The 15,583-nt window shown below is 44.5% G+C and overlaps 1 protein-coding gene across 1 annotated transcript in view; it reads left to right on the plus strand.

The window, feature by feature from the left end:
* Nucleotides 1-226: 226 nt before the first annotated feature.
* The window catches only part of LOC121859754 (titin-like), a 206,917-nt gene continuing 191,560 nt past the window's right edge, over nucleotides 227-15,583 (plus strand). Inside the window, 1 exon segment of the mRNA XM_042356741.1 lies at nucleotides 227-580. Within this exon segment, the coding sequence (XP_042212675.1) occupies nucleotides 457-580 (124 nt within the window). The 5' untranslated portion in view covers nucleotides 227-456.

Raw genomic sequence — 15,583 nt, forward strand, 5'->3', positions numbered from 1 at the left:
CCTGGCCGTCATCCTTCATGTTGGTCTTTGTGTTGCATCTTTGAGGACTCCCACCGGGTTCTCCCCACCAGGTCTTCCTACTTGGACTTCTACACCATCTACTAGTGGTGGCTCTAGCTTCTCGTGACGTCACGTCTAAAAGTGGCACCGAAGAACCGAGCAGCGCCGACGAGCGCCGAGTGCCAAGCAGGGGGGGCCCTCTGACTTGCACCACCATTTCGCCCCGACAACTTCGGCGGCGAGGGTGTGCTAAATGGGGCTGCCTGACTCACGGGCCGCAAGCATATTATAATCCTCTCGCTTTATTATGCTCGCAGTCCACTAGTCAGAGGCACTTGTCGAATATTCACGACCCCGTCTTGACTCTGCAGTTGTGCTCTAGTCCTTCATAGTCATCCAGTGTTTGGTGCACCATCAGTGTATCTTTTGTGTTAAACTTCGACCACCACCGCAATAATGTCTCAGCAGCAGCACGTGGTGAAGCAGAGCACCTCGACGCAGCAATCCAGCAGCAGCGTCAGCATGCAGCAGTCGAGAGTGCAGCAGCAGACACAAGTGCAGACCCACACCGTCCGCGAAGGTAGGCCTAAGCTTCCTGCAGGACAGTTACCACCGCCTCACCTGCTAACTAATGCTCCGCGGCTGCTTCAAGTCATCTACCTAAGTGCTATTGTGTGTGTGTGAGCTTCGCGTGTGACAAGCCAGTGTCAAGCTGCTGTTGTATCAGTGTTTTTGGTGCCCAGGGTATAAACACCCAGGTTGGCCGCACAAGAGAAAATATTGTGCTCAGTGAAAGTGTTGAACTGTCCCAGGAACATACGAGAAAGTGGACAAAGTGCGAGGGAAGTTACAAGTGTGTGTGGACAAGTGTAGGGGCGCGGGCCTGGTGGTGTGTGGGGGACGGGGATACACAGGTGTGGGAGTCCTGCCTCACCGCCCACTATGTCCACACCCACATACCTCTTGTAGATACACCTGTTGCCTTTACGAACACCTCATAGTATAACGAGCACCTCAAAATTTTTTCCATATTAGAATTATCCATCTAACCAACACCCTTTTCCTGTTGTGTGGTGGGCGAGCAGAGTTTACCCCCCTGTCCCTTGCTCCCGGCCCCCCGCCCCCACCGGCACGCGCCAAAAATACCCATTGGCCCTCTACCGGCGCACCCGCAGCTCAGCGCCCCGTATCGGGTATCACGGTGCCTTGCCCCTGTGTAGGAAAATCTAGAAGAAATCTTTGGAGATGATGTGTTGTGATGTCTTAGATTATCGAGGAGGAACAGAACTTGTCACAGGACGATGCTGTGTGTGTTCCTCCCGTTACACAACACACCTATCACGGCCGTCTTTCACACCTACCAATACTGTTATAAAACCCTTTGTTCCTCATGCAACATTATAAACATTACAACATTACATATCCATCTCTGAAAGCGTCCAACATGCATAACACCCGACGAACAGTCTCACGCGCAACCTCTTAGTAACGGAGGTAAATATTAAAGATACATTGTGGTGAACACACACACACACACATACACGTAGCGTCATTCACCATTTTATATATATATATATATATATATATATATATATATATATATATATATATATATATATATGTGGTTGCTCAGACCTACTCCTGGTCAGGCGCCGAGGCGACTACACATGTTGGTGGTGGTGGCTAACACACTGCCTCCACTTCTGCAATCTACCTTCTACTCCCCACGAGCCTTCTACCTCCACCCCACCCACTTCATCTTTCACCTCCACCCCACCCATACTACCTCTGCACCCTACCCACACTACCCACCCCACCCACTCTACCTTCACTTCCACCCACTCTACTCCACTCCAATCTAATTTGATCTCCACTCCACGCACTTACCTCTACCTCCACACACACTACTCCACCCCCACCCATACCATTCCACTCCACCCATACTACCTCCACTCCACCCACTCTACCTCCACTCCACCTACTCTACCTCCACCCCACCCATACTATCTCCACTCCACGCACTCTACCACCACCTCCACACACTCTACCCCCACCCCACCCATACTATCTCCACTCCACACACTCTACCACCACCTCCACACACTCTACCCCCACCCCACCACACCCTCATGACCACCTCAAACACACCTCATCACATAATTGACTACTATATCCCAAACACATACAAGCTGGTGGCAGGGAAAGGAGGGACTGTGTCTATAGTCAAGTTCGACACCTTAACTCTAATAACTGTGTTGCCCCATACAAGACTCTTTAATACCTTTACACCGTGGATATACAATCAAAACCCTTATACTTGTAAAGGCTGTTATGGTATTTATTTTTTACACAACTCTGCCAATGTTATAAACAGTTTAGTACGAGGGAATATTTTCACCGTGATATTTATTTTATATTGAGTTGATCTTCGCTTATTTGTAGGAATATTTGAGTATTAATGTACAGTGATTTAGGTACAATAAAAGTTGATAATTTTTCCCCTAGGCGTTAACAAAATACAAAATCTAACCTAACCTAACCTAACCTAACCTAACCTATATATATATATTACTAGATGAAGAAATGAAAAGAACAGGACCCAGCGTCTAGCCTTTAGGTACACATCTTCGTGCCCAGCGTAGTGTAGCAGTCAGCAGCGTGTGTATCTGTATCATGGCTGGTTATACACTCTCCTTCCTTCCTTCCTTCCTTCCTTCCTTCCTTCTTTCTCCTTCCTCTTTTACACGTCTACATTCTTCTTCAGTCTTTTTGTTTTACTTTTCTTCTTCTTTTCTTCCTTCTTCTTCTTCCTTCTTCCTCCTCCTCTCCCCAACGCCTCCTCCTTCTTCTCTTGACACACACACACACACACACACACACACACACACACACACACAGACATTTTTACTGCTTCTGGTCTCTTCAGGTTGGCCAAACACTAGCCTCTTTTTTTTTTAGTTCAGGTATCATCTTGGGTTGACTCTTTGTTTTTTCGTATTTACTCTTTTTGTTTAGTTCGTGTTATTGAGGTCTTTAGGCCCGTGTTATTGAAGTCCTTTTGTTTAGTCTTCGTGTTATTGAGGTCTCTTAGTCTGTGTTATGAGGTCTTTTGGTTTAGTCTGTGTTATTGAGGCCTTTTGTTTAGTCTGTGTTATTGAGTTCCTTAGTTCGTGTTATTGAAGTCTTTGTTTAGTCTTCGTGTTATTGAGGTCTTAGTCTGTGTTATGAGGTTTAGTTCGTGTTATTGTGGTCTTTAGTTCGTGTTATTGAGGTCTTTTGTTTAGTTCGTTGTGTTATTGGAGGTCTTAAGTTCGTGTTATTGGAGGTCTTTTTGTTTAGATCGTGTTATTGAAGTCTTTTTGTTTAGTCTTGCCAGTTATTGGAGGTCTTTAGTTCGTGTTATGAGGTCTTTTGTTTAGTTCAAGTTATTGAAGTCTTTGTTTAGTTCGTGTTATTGGAGGTCTTTAGTTCGTGTTATTGAGGTCTTTGTTTGCCCGTGTTATTGAGGTCTTTTTGTTTAGTCGTTATTGAAGTCTTAGTTCGTGTTATTGAAGTCTTTTGTTTAGTCTGTGCTATTGAGGTCTTAGTTCGTGTTATTTATAGTCTTTTTTGTTTAGTTCAAGCTATTGGAGGTCTTTTGTTTAGTTCGTGTTATTGAGGTCTTTTGTTTAGTTCGTGTTATTGAGGTCTTTTGTTTAGTTCGTGTTATTGAGGTCTTTAGTTCGTGTTATTGAGGTCTTTTGTTTAGTTCGTGTTATTGAGGTCTTTTGTTTAGTTCGATTTATTGAGGTCTTTTGTTTAGTTCGTGTTATTGAGGTCTTTTGTTCGTGTTATTGAGGTCTTTTGTTTAGTTCGTGTTATTGTGGTCTTTTGTTTAGTTCGATTTATTGAGGTCTTTTGTTTAGTTCGTGTTATTGAGGTCTTTTGTTCGTGTTATTGAGGTCTTTTGTTTAGTTCGTGTTATTGAGGTCTTTTGTTTAGTTCGTGTTATTGAGGTCTTTTGTTCGTGTTATTGAGGTCTTTTGTTTAGTTCGTGTTATTGAGGTCTTTTGTTTAGTTCGTGTTATTGAGGACTTTAGGTCGTGTTATCGAGGTCTTTTGTTTAGATCGTTTAATTGAGGTCTTTTGTTCTTCTGTCAATAGTTAAAATATATTAGGAGTATATTTTCTATTGTTATTATTGCTTTTATTATTTTGGTCTTACTTTTGTTACTGTTAATGTTTTATTGTTATTGTCATTATTTTTATTATTTTTTTTATATTGTTACTATTTTTATCATTTTATTATTATTATTATAACTACTTTTGGCATTACTTTTCTTTGTAATTAGTTGAGGTATTATTATTCATATTTTTTTTACATTTCTATAAGTAATTTTCATTGAATTATTATTATTATTATTATTATTATTATTTCCGTGAGAGGTAGTTAGGGCCTCCTGTCAGGTCTCCCCCTTACAGGAAGTAAACAGTAGAGGCGCCATGTTAACCTGTGAAAATAACCCCGTGTTTGGTAAGGGCCAGTAGGGGTGTGGGGGAGGTGCAGGGGAGGTACTGGTGTGTGTAGGGGGTGTTGGCAGGGAAAATTTGTGGCAGGTTTAAGGTTGGGGAATGTTAGTGGGTGCGTGTTTAAGTGTGGCGGGGAATGTTAGGGCGTGTGTATGTGTGTAGGTGTGGGTGTGGTGGGGAAATACTGTAGAGGGATGATGGCAGGGAAAATTATGGCATGTAGGATGGGGGATTGTTAGTGGCGTGTATAAAGGTGGCAGGGAAATTATAGCACGGTTAGGATGGAGGAACGACAGGGAATTTTCCGGGCTGTGTGAGGGTGGTGGGGAAATCCTGGTGTGTATAGGGGAGTGTTGGCAGGGAAATTCTATTGAGGGGTCAAAGAGATGGTGGGCATGGGTAAGGAGGCAGGAAGAGCGTGGATAGGAAGCAAGAGGTCGTGGGTAGGAGGCAGGAGTGGCGTGGGTAGTAGTCAGGGTGCGTAGGAAGGGTGTACATACTGTAGGAGACGTGAACAGGAAGCAGGAAAAGCGTGGGTAGGAAGCAGAAGAGCGCAGGTAGGAAGCAGGAGGGGCGTGGGTTGGTGACAGGAGGGGTGGGGGCAGGTCTCGTGCCTCGGAAATACCAACACACACCGCTACCAGTAATATCCTGCCGGGGGCGCGGGCGGGGAGGGGGGGGGGATCATCTTCACCTGTGGGAAAGCATCACTGTCTGGGAAAATGTCTCAAACTTGGGATTAAATTTTTGGGATCTCATGAACATTAGGAACAGCTGATGATTATACACCTCATCCTAACCTAACCTAACCCGCTTTAGCATCAGGGTGTTTAATCATCAGGTGAAATAAGCAAGAGTTTCTTCCTCCTAGTCATCCTGAGTCCACAAACTCTGTATATAGATATAGTAACTTGTGTTCATCCACAGAGCAGGAAAATACGATCATCAGTGGGACAAACTTATCACAGTGAAAAGAAATGAGAGAATTAGCCGTAACGTAATAGAATCGTGTTGCCTGTGTGAGCCCATCCAGGGAACTGACCTTATCGTTCATCATAACATCCAGACCACAAGAGAGGAAGACACGCCTTACCTGACTCACCTGTGTGTAGTATGTGACACCAGCCAGGACCAGGTATAGCTGACGCCCTCCTATATAGGCTGACTCATGTATGCTCCCAGGATGTAAAGATCGACTTGGCTGGAATATAAGTCACACTGTCAAGGCAGATAATATACTGTCATGTCAACCTCCTGTAGTGTGTCAATGAACCAATGCTAAGAGATGGGATATTAACACTGGGAGGAGGACCCGTGTTGGGTGACTACTGAGAACCTCTGGTATATAGACAGACACGTGAAGACCTTTAGAGAACAGATCAATTACAAAATGTTAGTGTGTGTGTTAAAGCAAAGATAAATAAATACTTTTTTAATAGTAACAATAAAATGGCCTCGTCGATATTGGTTAAATATTCATACATTTTAATTCATATATAAATTTCTCGAGGTTTTTATATATTAATTTACATAGTTTAAGTTATTATATTTTATTAGAATGGATGATTTATCTTACTTGTGGGATAAAGAAAGACAGACACCGTGTGGGGGCAAGTTTAAGAGTGGTAGTGTAAGAATATTCTACCTGTGCTGGTGTTAATTAGGATAAAGGTGTGAGTTAGGAGGAATTAAATAATGGAAGATGTGTCGCCAGGGGTGGAGGGGAGTGATGGTGCAGGTGTGAGTGTGGATATACTAATTAATTGCGCAGGTGTGAGTGTGGATATACTAATTAATGGTGCAGGTGTGAGTGTGGATATACTAATTAATGGTGCAGGTGTGAGTGTGGATATACTAATTAATGGTGATATACTAATTAATGGTGCAGCTGTGAGTGTGGATATACTAATTAATGGTGCAGGTGTGAGTGTGGATATACTAATTAATGGTGCAGGTGTGAGTGTGGATATACTAATTAATGGTGCAGGTGTGTGATGACCATGAATGAACTAGTACAGTATTAAGTTACGCAGGTAGGGGGTAGGTATGTGGGGTGAGAGTTATCTGTCACGTGGGGGGTGGAGTGGGGGGGTGATGGCGCTACTACAGTACACCTATGGCTTGGGTCACTATCTCACCATACTTCTTAATTGTACATCTCCCGTCACCATACTTATGATTGTTGTTGTTTCTTGTTTTCTTTTGGTTTTCTTACACTTTATCGTTATAGTGCACACACACACACACACACACACACACACACACACACACACACTGCTCATTATAAAGGTGTTTTATTCTGGCGTTCTTTCTTAATTATACAGTAAAACATTAATCGACCCAGAGTGTCACGTTGGTCACTCGAACCATGTTGGGGCGCGTCTAGCAGGAAATAGGAAATACCATTGGTTATTCAAGGAAGGTTGGGAAGGGTCCAATAGGCCGGGGGTGGACGTTGGTCGCCAGGCATTAAGCTCTAATATTCAGTGGTTGTGGGAAGGGCCGTCGTCCATGGTGCCAGCGAGAAATGTGAGCCAAAACGTAAATAGATACGGGTGGTGAGTGCCAGAACGAGCCGGTACTGTGATGGCACATACCTCACCTTGTCTCCCGGGATAATTGACTCGGATTATGTTCCCACAAAGTTTATTTGATGACCTAGACCACATTGTTGGCTCTTGGTGTGTCGGGGTGGATTACAGTTAGTGGTTATACAGTATATCATATATCACACACATTATAGGTCCTGTGTGTTGGGGTACTGTAGGTTGTGTCCACAGTGCCAGGTAGTGAGGACAGTGCAGATTACAGAGGGCCACATCAACAGATAATGTTGCCAGAAATGTGTGTCATTTTACGGTCTTAACTTTTCCTGTCTCACCACTGTCAGTACCTCAAAATTACTGTCAGCTGGCGGGGTGACTCCTGGTGTCTACCTATTGCTTTACATATTATATTAATTATTTAATTTAGAAATAGGATCACCTGAAAAACATTAGCGCCCCCCCCCCCTCCCTCACAGATGATGATTAACACCCTTATGCTACTTGGGGGGTAAGTTAGGTTAAGTTAGGTTACGTTATGTTACTTTACGTTACATTAGCTGGGTTAGCTTAGCTTAGCTTAGTGGTAGAGTGATTGATCTTACGGTAGAATAAACTTAGGGGAGTATTCTTCAGGTGCCCCAATAAATAAATTAGTGCCCATCAACACGAAACCATTTATAAAGATATAGACCCGAGATGAAGCACTAGACTGTGTGTTGTGTTCATGTAAATACTTCATGAACATCAACCCAATGACGGAACAGTACAGGTGATGTAACAGCTCGTCACGCCCCTGGTGAGCGAACGTGAAAATCTTACTGAAATAATGTTGCCTTAATCTTATTCATAATCAAATGTTTTCTACTTTTGGATCTCTGATGAATATGAGTCTAGTGATTAGGATGTTGTCTAATGTTCATTATGCAGGATATTTTTATAGTAGTAAACTGATCAGAATAGTTATTGTGCAAAAATTATCCTTTCGAGGAACATGATATTTGGTGCTCTTGGGGTATCTACTGAAGACTAAGAAATACCTGCTATATCTCCCTTATATCATCTGATCATCAAACATCTCTACCCTACCCTACCCTGACCTTACAATCTACATCTGGCAAGACTGGAGCCACTGAAAATTTGTTAAGAATCATTGTTTATTCCCGTAGAAGAAAGACTGAAGGTTGGCGTGGCAGCGAGGTGAGAAAGTGACCCAGTAATCAGATCTCGTCCGGTGACTTATTTTCCAAACCTGTCGTCATGTTGGCGTCGCCTGGCGGGCGGGTGGGAGAAAGTTGTTGTTTGTGTTCACAACCACTGCCAGGCCTAGTGTATGACAGCTACCACTGCCAGGCATAGTGTATGACAGCTACCACTGCCAGGCCTAGTGCATGACAGCTACCACTGCCAGGCATAGTGTATGACAGCTACCACTGCCAGGCCTAGTGTATGACAGCTACCACTGCCAGGCATAGTGTATGACAGCTACCACTGCCAGGCATAGTGTATGACAGCTACCAGTGTATATGACAGCACCACTGACAGCTACCACTGCCAGGCCAGACAGCCACCACTGCCAGGCCAGTGTATGACAGCCACCACAGGCCCAGTGCATGACAGCTAGTGTATGACAGCTACCACTGCCAGGCATAGTATGACCACTGCCAGGCCTAGTGTATGCCACAGCATAGTGTATGACAGCCACCACTGCCAGGCAGTGTATGACAGCTACCACTGCCAGGGGCATGACAGCCACCACCGCCAGGCCCAGCTACCACTGCCAGGCCCAGTGTATGACAGCTACCACTGCCAGGCCCAGGTATGACAGCTACCACTGGTGGGCCCATGAGGCCCACTGCCAGGCATGTGGGACAGCCACCACTGCCAGGCCTAGTGTATGACAGTCCATTTAGTGTATGACAGCTACCACTGCAGGCCCAGTGTACATTGTTACCAAGTAGTGTGGCGACAGCCACCACTGCCAGGCATAGTGTATGACAGCTACCACTGCCAGGCATAGTGTATGACAGCTACCACTGCCAGGCATAGTGTATGACAGCTACCACTGCCAGGCATAGTGTATGACAGCTACCACTGCCAGGCCTAGTGTATGACAGCTACCACTGCCAGGCATAGTGTATGACAGCTACCACTGCCAGGCATAGTGTATGACAGCTACCACTGCCAGGCATAGTATATGACAGCTACCACTGCCAGGCATAGTGTATGACAGCAACCACTGCCATGACAGGCCTTAGTGTGACAGACAGGCCACCACCAAGGCAGCTACCACAAGTATGACAGCTGGCCACTGCCACTGCCAGGCATAGTGCCAGGCTATGACAGCCACTGCTGTGGCTTAGTGTATGACAGCTACCACTGCCAGGCCTAGTGTATGACAGCTACCACTGCCAGGCCACAGTGTATGACGCAGGCACTGTGTTTATGACAGCCACACCACTGCCAGGCATAGTATATGACAGCTACCACTGCCAGGCCTAGTGTATGACAGCTACCACTGCCAGGCATAGTGTATGACAGCTACCACTGCCAGGCATAGTGTATGACAGCTACCACTGCCAGGCATAGTGTATGACAGCTACCACTGCCAGGCATAGTGTATGACAGCTACCACTGCCAGGCGTACCTGTTATTTAGAACAAATAATAATAGTAATACATTAATAATATCGAATATGAAAATAATAGGATAAATGATAATAAATAAAACAAATAATAATAATAATAATAATAATAATAATAATAATAATAATTAAAACGCTAAACCTGGGAGGATTACATAACGCAATAGGTTACCTTTAGAGGGACATATCCGGCTGTCAATAACCCAGATGTATGAAGCCAGGACTATATATCTGGCTTGTGAGAAACACTGTACTATAACAGTTATACTCGACACTTATTACCTTGGAAAAAATATTTAAGAAGATAATATATTTCTTTAGCTAGATATTATTATTATTATTATTATTATTATTATTATTATTATTATTATTATTATTATTATTATTATTATTATTATTATTATTATTATTATTATTATTATTATTATTATGATCTGTTTCTCTCGGTACAGCCACACAAGTGAGGCAACAATGTGCTGACCTTTCACCTTAACTCTGACCTTGATCTTGACCACAGTGTTACCAACAGACTGATCTTGACCACAGTGTTACCAACAGACTGATCTTGACCACAGTGTTACCAACAGACTGATCTTGACCACAGTGTTACCAACAGACTGATCTTGACCACAGTGTTACCAACAGACTGATCTTGACCTGATCTTGACACAGTGTTACCAACAGACATCTTGAACATGTTACCCAACAGACTGATCTTGACCTGTGACTGACCACAGTGTTACCAACAGACTGATCTTGACCACAGTGTTACCAACAGACTGATCTTGAACCACAGTGTTACCAACAGACTGATCTTGACCACAGTGTTACCAACAGACTGATCTTGACCACAGTGTTACCAACAGACTGATCTTGACCACAGTGTTACCAACAGACTGATTTTGACCACAGTGTTACCAACAGACTGATTTTGACCACAGTGTTACCAACAGACTGATCTTGACCACAGTGTTACCAACAGACTGATCTTGACCACAGTGTTACCAACAGACTGATCTTGACCACAGTGTTACCAACAGACTGATCTTGACCACAGTGTTTACTGCCAGACTGATGCCAATACAGTGTTACCAACAAGCTAATGCTTGACCACAGTGTTGCCAACAGACTGATCTTGACCACAGTGTTACCAACAGACTGATCTTGACCTGAGTGTTACCAACAGACTGATCTTGACCACAGTGTTACCAACAGACTGATCTTTGACACAGTGTTACCAACAGACTTATCTTGACTGCAGTGTTACCAACAGATGATCTGACCACGAGTGTTAACGGGCCAGTCTTGACCACAGTGTTGCCAACAGACTGATCTCGACCACAGTGTTACTTGCCAGACTGATCTGACCACAGTGTTGCCGGCAGGCGATCTCGGCCACGGTGTTACCAACAGACTGATCTTGACCGGGTGTTGCTAACAGACTGATCTTGACCACAGTGTTACCAACAGACTGATTTTGACCACAGTGTTACCAACAGACTGATTTTGACCACAGTGTTACCAACAGACTGATCTTGACTACAGTGTTACCAACAGACTGATCTTGACCACAGTGTTACCAACAGACTGATCTTGACCACAGTGTTACCAACAGACTGATCTTGACCACAGTGTTACCAACAGACTGATCTTGACCACAGTGTTACCAACAGACTGATCCTGACCACAGTGTTACCAACAGACTGATCTTGACCCACAGTGTTACCAACAGACTGATCTTGACCCACAGTGTTACCAACAGTTGTACAGTATATATCAATAGTTAGGTCAATCGGTACATAGATATATAGATTGAAAGATACAGTATATAATTATCTAGATCGACAGATAGTTACATAGGTTGATAGATAGTTATATAAGGAACCATATTTGATAGATAAGCATTTGATGTATATATTTATATGGTATAGGTTTACAGACACATAGATAGATAGATAGATAGATAGATAGATAGATAGATAGAGACAGACAGACAGAGAGACAGACAGACAGACAGATCACTGTTACTGTTTATACTGAGAATATCACTACGAGTTACGCCACGAGGATCACGTAACGTTGTGTTGTGGCGGAAATACCTGATGCTTACTGACCTGTTGACCGCAGACTTGTGTGTGTGTGTGTGTGTGTGTGTGTGTGTGTGTGTGTGTGTGTGTTTGTGCGTGCGAGTGTGTGTGTGCGTGCGAGTGTGTATGTACGTGTGTGTGTACATATGTGTGTGTATGTGTGTGTGTGTGCGTATGTGTGTATGCGGTATAGATATTGAAACAGTTTATTTAGCCAGAAAAACACAGATACAAAGTCGATTATAAATTAATAATATTAACATGGCTGAGCCAGTTGAGGGCCTGAGCTCTCTATTAGGCACCTGATATATATTGTAACGGAGAAACTGTAGATGTGAGAGACAGTGAAAGCTTCTCTTCGGTTGATAGTATTTGCATGACTGGTCAAATAAGCTCCAGTTCTATTGGGGCCCAATCCTAATGGATCCCTGTCCAAATGGGCCCTAACCTGACCTTCAGGCTTGTGGTGTAGCCAATTCCCGGTAAAAAGGGGGTGGGGGGTGGCAGTCATACAGGCAGGGGGGAGCTGCTGCGGGCATACAGGGGGGGGGGGGAGCAGGGTAGAAGTATTACCTTACATGGGAGGGTTTACGTGGGGGTCGTCAGGCATAGGGAAGGAACCTGATCCCTCCCTCCCTCCCTCCCCTTACACGCTCAACAGGTCGTGGTGGTTGTTGTGGTCAATGGTGGTCGTCGTTGTAATCAAAAGTGTCGTGATTTTCGGGGGTCACGGTAGATGTTGGAGGTCAGAGGTCGTGGTTGTTGGGGTCCGGGTGGTTGTAATTTGAGAGAGAGAGAGAGAGAGAGAGAGAGAGAGAGAGAGAGAGACACGACCTGTTCACTATGGGAAGCGAGGCAACATCACGCACTTGGTGGTAATTTACACATTAAGTCATTGTTGAAACTACTGCCCTGAGGACGTGTGTTGTGTGTTTGTTGTTGTACTTGTTGTGAAATAGTTATGTTTTTGTTGTGGGAAGATTGTTCAGTAGTAGTGTTGTAGCAGGTGATGGCTGGTGATGAGGTGGTAGACGTTTGGAGTTGATGTATATGTGAAACAGCTGATGTTTGTTGACAAGAGAAACAGCTGATGTTTGTTGACAAGAGAAACAGCTGATGTTTGTTGACAAGAGAAACAGCTGATGTTTGTTGACAAGTGTAACAGCTGATGTTTGTTGACAAGAGAAACAGCTGATGTTTGTTGACAAGTAACAGCTGATGTTTGTTGACAAGTGAAACAGCTGATGTTTGTTGACAACAGAAACAGCTGATGTTTGTTGACAACAGAAACAGCTGATGTTTGTTGACAACAGAAACAGCTGATGTTTGTTGACAAGTGAAACAGCTGATGTTTGTTGACAAGTGAAACAGCTGATGTGTGTTGATATGGTGTGGTGGTGGAGGTGATTTTACGGGTTAATGATGGTAGTGGTGGTGGTGACTGTCCCCCTCCTACCCCCCCCCCTCCCCCCACAGCTGGTTGTAACTTGATCGCTAGTCATCAGCTGTGATCACTCGGTTAGGTCCCATTAACACCCAAAGTGAGTGTTTGAGGCGAGGTGTAGACGAGTGAGGGCTTTTTTGAAGATTATAAAGGTAAAAAAAAAAAACACTTGTAGGTTTAGTCACTAGTGTTGTTGTTATTGGTGTGTCTTGTTGTTGACGAGATAAAACTATTTTGAATTGGATTTAATTATTTCAAAGAATCTCGTCACGACCTTTCCTCACACTCTCTTGTCTTTTGAATATCTCTCCTCTCTCTTCCTCACGTCTCCTGGTTCAGTCTCTCTCTACCTCTGTCTCTCCTCTTCCCTCCGTCTCCTGGTTCAGTCTCTCTACCTCTGTCTCTCCTCTTCCCTCCACGTCTCCTGGTTTGTCTCTCCTACCTCTGTCTCTCCTCTTCCCTCACGTCTCCTGGTTTGTCTCTCTACCTCTGTCTCTCCTCTTCCCTCCCATCTCCTGGTTTGTCTCTACCTCTGTCTCTCTCTTCCTCCTCTCCTGGTTTGTCTCTCTACCTCTGTCTCTCCTCTTCCCTCACGTCTCCTGGTTCAGTCTCTCTACCTCTGTCTCTCCTCTTCCCTCACGTCTCCTGGTTTGTCTCTCTACCTCTGTCTCTCCTCTTCCCTCACGTCTCCTGGTTCAGTCTCTCTACCTCTGTCTCTCCTCTTCCCTCACGTCTCCTGGTTTGTCTCTCTACCTCTGTCTCTCCTCTTCCCTCACGTCTCCTGGTTCAGTCTCTCTGTCTCTGTCTCTCCTCTTCCCTCACGTCTCCTGGTTCAGTCTCTCTGTCTCCCTCCCTAGTCCTGGTTAAGGTCTCCGTCACCGTGCCTGCCTCCTCCCTGCTGGCCTGGCCTTGTTACCCACCAGCCCGGCCATCACCTCAGTTAACTTCTGCCCAGTGTGTAGTGAGGGTGTTAGCGGCTCCCTCCCCTCTACCATCATAAGCCACGTTACCTTCTCTGCCGTCTACCGTGTTGTTGTTACTTGTTGTGTGACAGAACTGGCCGACTGTGCCACTTACTACTTTACTCTCTTGGGTTACACGTGTGACCGTCTCCCATACCGTCATTCAGTGTGTTACCGTCTCGCCCGTCTACGGTGTTTTTTGCTGTCACTCTGTGGTTATTGTCTTTATGAGTGATTCACACAGCTGTCATTGATGATAAAGTCGTGTCGTGAAGTGTGAAAAATATGTAATAGTGAAGCGGTGTGTTTGTGTGTGTCTGTGTGTTTGTGTGTTAGTACATGTGCAGAAGATAAGTACACAGTGAAGACGGTTGTATTATGTAACTCTCGGTCGTGTCACAGTGTCACACAAACTCCAGCTGTCTATAACATTATCCCTCGACTGTCTACAACCTTTGGCAGGAGGACGACGCCTTAGTGAACAGATTTAGCAACACTTGAATGGTCTCTCTCTTTGTCTGCGTTATTTATATGTTAAAAAAGAACAATATTGAGGCAGAAGTTCACCATGTCTAGTGTTACACGTAAATATATACCGCCATTAAGACAGCAACAGAAACATCCCCAAGTGTTGCTGGAGACTCGTGAGAGAGGTCCAGGCAGCAGCAGCAGCAGTAGTAACAGTGAATGCCATGACATGTGTTGGTGCTGTTAAGTATTGGTGGTGTAAGTGGCGGACACCATCATGCCAGGGAAGGGCGGGGACACACACCACGAGGACCTGGCTGCTGGCCCTGAGTCACACCACCTCTGTAAGTCAACCTCCCTCTCCTACCACGTCCTTCTCTCACCTACCACGTCCTTCCCTCACCTACCACGTCCTTCCCTCACCCACCACGTCCTTCCCTCACCTACCACGTCCTTCCCTCACCTACCACGTCCTTCCCTCACCTACCACGTCCTTCCCTCACCTACCACGTCCTTCCCTCACCTACCACGTCCTTCCCTCACCTACCACGTCCTTCCCTTCGTTGACAACTATTTAAACTCATAGAGAGGAACGTCATCTCTTATACGTCTATCATTCCTTCATTTTTATTGTTATTTACTTTAAACTAACGTCGTACATGGTATAATTATTTTCATCATCACATAACTTAAACTGTGTTACGCCAGATCTATAGGTTCGTTAAATTGATCATCTTAAGGCTCCTAGACGAAATATTATATATAGTTTAAGATATATTGATGTCTATATACCTCCTCCAATTATATGTTGACGTTATAACTCACTGTAACACACACACCACTAATAAGATAAACTGCAGGTGTTATGTGTGGTGTGACTGAGGAATGTGTTGGTTATCGTGGACACATCTAAAAGCTTGTCACCA

This window comes from Homarus americanus, unplaced genomic scaffold (assembly GCF_018991925.1).
Source record: "Homarus americanus isolate GMGI-L3 unplaced genomic scaffold, GMGI_Hamer_2.0 scaffold27231, whole genome shotgun sequence".
NCBI classification, from domain to species: domain Eukaryota; kingdom Metazoa; phylum Arthropoda; class Malacostraca; order Decapoda; family Nephropidae; genus Homarus; species Homarus americanus.